Source organism: Pistacia vera, unplaced genomic scaffold (genome assembly GCF_008641045.1).
Source record: "Pistacia vera cultivar Batoury unplaced genomic scaffold, PisVer_v2 Contig138, whole genome shotgun sequence".
In the NCBI taxonomy this organism is placed as follows: Eukaryota; Viridiplantae; Streptophyta; class Magnoliopsida; order Sapindales; family Anacardiaceae; genus Pistacia; species Pistacia vera.
The window spans coordinates 285,804-291,101 of NW_022195444.1; the positions used below are offsets into that span (position 1 = coordinate 285,804).

A 5,298-nucleotide genomic window follows, 5' to 3' on the forward strand; every position below is an offset into this window, starting at 1 on the left:
TGGTTATTGGGTAAATCCGATGGATGTTAATAAATATATTTCAAGTAATAAAAATTCACCTTTACCAACACAAGAAACCTTTCATCGTTCGCAACCATATGTAAAAAAATAAACTTGATTATCTTAGCTACTCTTTGTCATCTACTCTGTGCCACTATGGGTTGCTGTTTACAAAAATTTTTAAGAATATGGAACTAGAATAAGACTTAAGAGCAAAAGGAAAAAGAAAAATAGTGATGGTGTTTAGATGAACATCTTTCTGTTGTTAGATTAATGGCGAAGATGGATTGACGAAAAAAGAAAAGAAAGAAGTGCAAATAAAGAGGACACGCGACGGATGAAAAATAAGATTAAAAATCTCGTGAGATAAATTAAACAAGTTGACCTAACCCATCAACCAAAGTAAATGACCTAAACTTACTTTTTCTTTTTGAGGTACTTGGACATTTTGGGAGCTGAAAGCTTAGCCTCTCTGCATCTCTCTATTTGACACATTTAGTGTTTCGATTTGTACTTATTTTTATTGCAATTGAAAAGACATCAATTGATGAGTGGGGTTGATCCAATTTGGATACCCATTATCTTTTTTTTCTCCACCATGATAATGAATTTGGGATTTTATGGACCACTTTGCACCTCAGATTCTTATTGGGTGGTCCTCAAGAGTGGGGAAATTTTGTTCTCATTTATTGGTATACCCAATTTCATACTTGAGTGTCTTAGCATGCTTGTAGCTTTTTGCTTTTTCTTGCTTGCTGTCCAAATTTTCTTTATTCACTACATTCACATATTATATGACTGATAATTAAATAGAAGAGTTTTTTTTTTCTTGCTTTAATCTCAGCAAGTAAACCTTTCGTTTTTACATGACTTTTTTTAATCCAAAATCTGATACACATTGACTTCAAACAAAAGTCACTAACTTCCTTGTTTTCCTTTTTTGTCTTGTCCCTTGCTGCTGAAATTCTCTTGACAAATCAACCAACAGATCCAAATGGTGAGTCTCTTCAATTTCTTGTTTTTGTTTTTATTTGTTCTAATTATGCATGTTCTCTTTGAAACAGGACCAATGTATTACAATGGAATCTACCATTTGTTCTATCAATACAATCCCAAAGGTGCAGTTTGGGGCAACATCGTTTGGGCCCATTCTGTATCCAGAGACATGGTCAATTGGCAAGCCCTCGAGCCTGCAATTTACCCTTCAAAGCCATTTGACATAAAGGGTTGTTGGTCCGGATCCGCCACCATTATGCCGGGAAACAAGCCCATAATTCTCTACACAGGAATTGACTCCAAAGAAAGACAACTCCAAAACTATGCTGTACCTAAAAACCTTTCCGACCCATATCTTCGTGAATGGATCAAACCCGATAACAACCCATTGGTATTTCCGAATGGGGTTAATGCAAGCGCCTTTCGTGACCCGACCACCGCATGGTGGGAGGACGATGGTCACTGGAGGATGTTAGTTGGTAGTAGAAGGAAGCATAGAGGAATAGCATATTTGTATAGGAGTAGGGATTTCATGAAATGGACCAAGGCAAAACACCCCATCCATTCTAAAGAAAAAACAGGTATGTGGGAATGCCCCGATTTTTTCCCTGTTTCACCATCGGGTAAAAATGGGTTGAATACTTCATATAGTGGCCCAAATATGAAATATGTTTTGAAGGTTAGTCTAGATGAGACAAGATATGAGTACTATACAGTTGGTTCATACTTTAACGATAAAGACAGATATGTCCCTGATAATACGTCAGTTGATGGATGGGCTGGGCTTAGATATGACTATGGAAATTTTTATGCTTCCAAGACTTTCTTTGATGCCAGCAGGAATAGAAGGATTTTATGGGGTTGGGCTAATGAGTCTGATAGCAAAGAAGATGATATTAGAAAAGGGTGGGCTGGAATTCAGGTAATAATATTACATGAACCCTGGTTGAAATTTTTATATTTTTATCAAATCACTAAATCATTGATACAACCATCCAATCATAGAATGTCACGTTGACATGAGCCTGGTTTGTATCAATTCATGGCAAATTTTCTCCACTAAATCATTAACCATTCAATTGAAATTAGTGATATTTTATTTATATATGACAAAATCTATTAAATGACTGATTGCCTTTTCTTTTTTTGTTGATATGTATTTTAGACTATTCCAAGGTCTCTGTGGCTTGATCCAAATGGAAAACAATTATTACAATGGCCAATCCAAGAATTAGAAACTTTAAGAGGGAAAAATGCAGAAATCAGCAATAAAGTGCTCAAATCAGGAGAGAATGTTGAAGTTGGTACAGGAATTACTGCTGCTCAGGTATCATTCTTAAATTACCATAACATATTCTAAACTTGATTTCTCATGATCTCACTGATCTGATTGATGGATTTTCTTTTCTTGCTCTTCAAAGGCTGATGTTGAAGTAACCTTCTCATTCCCTAGCTTGGACAAAGCTGAACCATTTGATCCCAGCTGGGTCGACGCAGAGAAGCTGTGTGGTCAAAAGGGTTCGACCGTTAAGGGCGGAGTTGGCCCGTTCGGGCTCTTGACATTAGCCTCGGAGAAGCTAGAAGAATACACTCCTGTCTTCTTTAGAATATTCAAGGCTCCAAACAAGCATGTAGTTCTAATGTGCTCTGACGCAACCAGGTTTGTTTGTTTCGAATACAATAATTTTTAATCTTTATTTGAACCTTCTAATTAATCTTTTCCTTTTTTCAATTTACAGATCATCTTTGAAGTCTACAGGTCTTTACAAGCCATCATTCGCCGGCTTTGTAGACGTAGATTTAGCCGATAAGAAGCTGTCTCTCAGGAGTTTGATTGATCATTCAGTTGTGGAAAGTTTTGGAGCTGGAGGGAAAACATGCATCACTTCCAGGGTTTATCCAACTCTTGCAATCTTCAATAACGCCCACTTGTTTGCTTTCAACAATGGGAATGAGACTGTAACCATTGATAAGCTTAGTGCTTGGAGCATGAATAAGCCCCAAATGAATGCATAATTAAAAAGGGTGATTGAAAAGGAAACCTAAATAGGTATTTTAGGTTTTCAGGGAAGAAGGAAATTAGGGTTATGAGTATGCAAAATATTAAGCATGAGATATGAAATAAGAGTAAGTCATGCTAATAAGTTGTGCGTGTAGTTTTGTTATGGACATCTCATTCCCATGGGTGTTTATGTATAAATATTAATTTTCTCTTTTTCTTTTTGTTATAACGTGCTTATCTAGCACTATCGTACTGGTTATTGGGTAAATCCGATGGATGTTAATAAATATATTTCAAGTAATAAAATATCACCTTTACCAACACAAGAAACCTTTCATCGTTCGCAACCATATGTAAAAACATAAACCTTGATTATCTTAGCTACTCTTTGTCATCTACTCTGTGCCACTATGGGTTGCTTGTTTACAAAAATTTTAAGAATATGGAACAACTATTTCTCTTCTTTGTTACGATTTTAAACATCAAACAGTTTTATATTACACTAGATAAAATTCTGAGCATGTAAAACAACATTTTTCATGCACTTGATATTATAACTTTTATTAATTTTGACTTTCTTTTAATTGGAGAATTTGACTACTTTTTAAATTTCTATTTCCATCTTCTAAATACAAACTCTAATTTTTTGCCTAGGATACTTCTCTTATTAGCCTATGGGTTTCAGTTCTTAATGTCAAATACACTGACCCGTAAGGGTATGTTTTGGGAGAGGGACCATGTTTGGTTATATTTCTAGGAAAGTGGGATTAAACTATATCCCATTCCAATCTCCTTAGTTTGCCCCAACATTTGGGATAAGGAATCCTACGAGGAGCCCTGATACTCTTTGTCCCAAGTTGGGACTAACTTTTTTTTCTTTCTATTTTCTTTTATATAATAAATTACACTTATTAAATTTATTAATATTGAAAAAGTATTTTTAAAAAAAAAAATTAATAATATCTTACCAAATGATAGTTTAAATAATTTTATATATTTACAAATAATAATATTATTAAAAAAATTTAGTTAATATTTTGACCAATTAATTTTATGATTAGATATTCTTAATTTAATTTTATTATCTGAAATTATAAAAATTGTATGGAAATTACACATTTTTTATTTATATTATATAATTAATTAATTAAATTTTAAACCATTAACTAAAATTATACACCTCCTAAAAATACAAAAATTGACACTTAGAATAAATTAACACATAGACTCTCTCCATTAAAATGGATGGTAGACTAGTTTTGACCATCAAAATAAGTATTAGCCTTGAAATCTATCTGGTTATGAGATTAGTCAACTTCCTTTTATAAAATAATTAATTTTAATTCAAAATACTAAAATATAATATATTTAAATTAAATATTAAAAAATTAAACTTTCATCAGTAAGAAAATTTATATATTTTAATTGGGGGTTAATAAAATTTGCAACACACCAAACACAGACCATTGTTTTAAAAGCTGGATCGGAGGGCAACCCTTTCAGCTTCCCGGGTCACAGTTCAACCGGTTGGACCGGTGATGTCATCATACATCATGATGACATTAGCACGTTTTGAAAAACTGTTTCTTTTTTTTTTTTTTTTTTAAGATTTCCATTTTTAATAAGACAATAACAATTAATTACTGTCTAACATGATTCAAAGTTCAAATTCAACAAACACTGTAACATAATTTAAGTATTTAACAACAATCCAATTCCATCCAAACAAGAGATGAGTAAGACCAAGGACCATTCCACTCAACTTCATTAGCCCATGGGTTTCGGATTTGAACAAGCTTGTGGCCGTCAACCTCTCTCACCTGAATGATAAGAGAAATTACTAGAGTCAGCCAAATTTCTTGAACTGGTATATTATATATACAGTTGGACTGAATAGAATTTCAACATACCTGCAATATTAAGCATGCCGTTGCACAATGCCGCTGGAAGAAATGTGCACATCAGAACCTGATGGACTCGCAGCACCAAGTAGGAATCCTTCTTGTTTAAAGCGCAACAATTGAGACCATAATCTACCACTTGCAAGATCAATCTGGGCCTGGGCAATCCTCATGTCAATCTCCTCACCAGCACCCCCAGTAAGGTCCACAGGGCACCTGAACAAGCCTCCTTCCAGTGCCTCATAAGAACCGTGCAATTTGGCATATGCCTTCTCCAATATAGAGACCCAAAGTTCATTACCTTCTTGCTGGTGGCAAATGCTGGTGTACGCAGTGATTCACAAGGAATCCAATCGTCAACAACAAGAACGACCCACTCACCCTATAGAGATATTAGAA

The 5,298-nt window shown here is 34.4% G+C and overlaps 1 protein-coding gene across 1 annotated transcript; it reads left to right on the forward strand.

The window, feature by feature from the left end:
* Window positions 1-1,054: 1,054 nt before the first annotated feature.
* On the forward strand, window positions 1,055-3,066 carry LOC116122795 (beta-fructofuranosidase, insoluble isoenzyme 1-like). The gene is made up of 4 exons (XM_031408608.1): window positions 1,055-1,918; window positions 2,162-2,323; window positions 2,418-2,656; window positions 2,736-3,066. The coding sequence occupies exons 1-4, from the start codon at window positions 1,070-1,072 to the stop codon at window positions 3,010-3,012; spliced, it is 1,527 nt and encodes a 508-aa protein (XP_031264468.1). The 5' UTR covers window positions 1,055-1,069; the 3' UTR covers window positions 3,013-3,066.
* Window positions 3,067-5,298: the final 2,232 nt, after the last annotated feature.

Coding starts and splice junctions, on each gene's coding strand:
- LOC116122795 (XM_031408608.1), top strand. CDS start 1,070: ATGTATTACAATGGAATCTACCATTTGTTCTATCAATACAATCCCAAA. Junction 1,919..2,161: donor AAGGGTGGGCTGGAATTCAG/GTAATAATATTA, acceptor TATGTATTTTAG/ACTATTCCAAGGTCTCTGTG. Junction 2,657..2,735: donor ATGTGCTCTGACGCAACCAG/GTTTGTTTGTTT, acceptor TTCAATTTACAG/ATCATCTTTGAAGTCTACAG.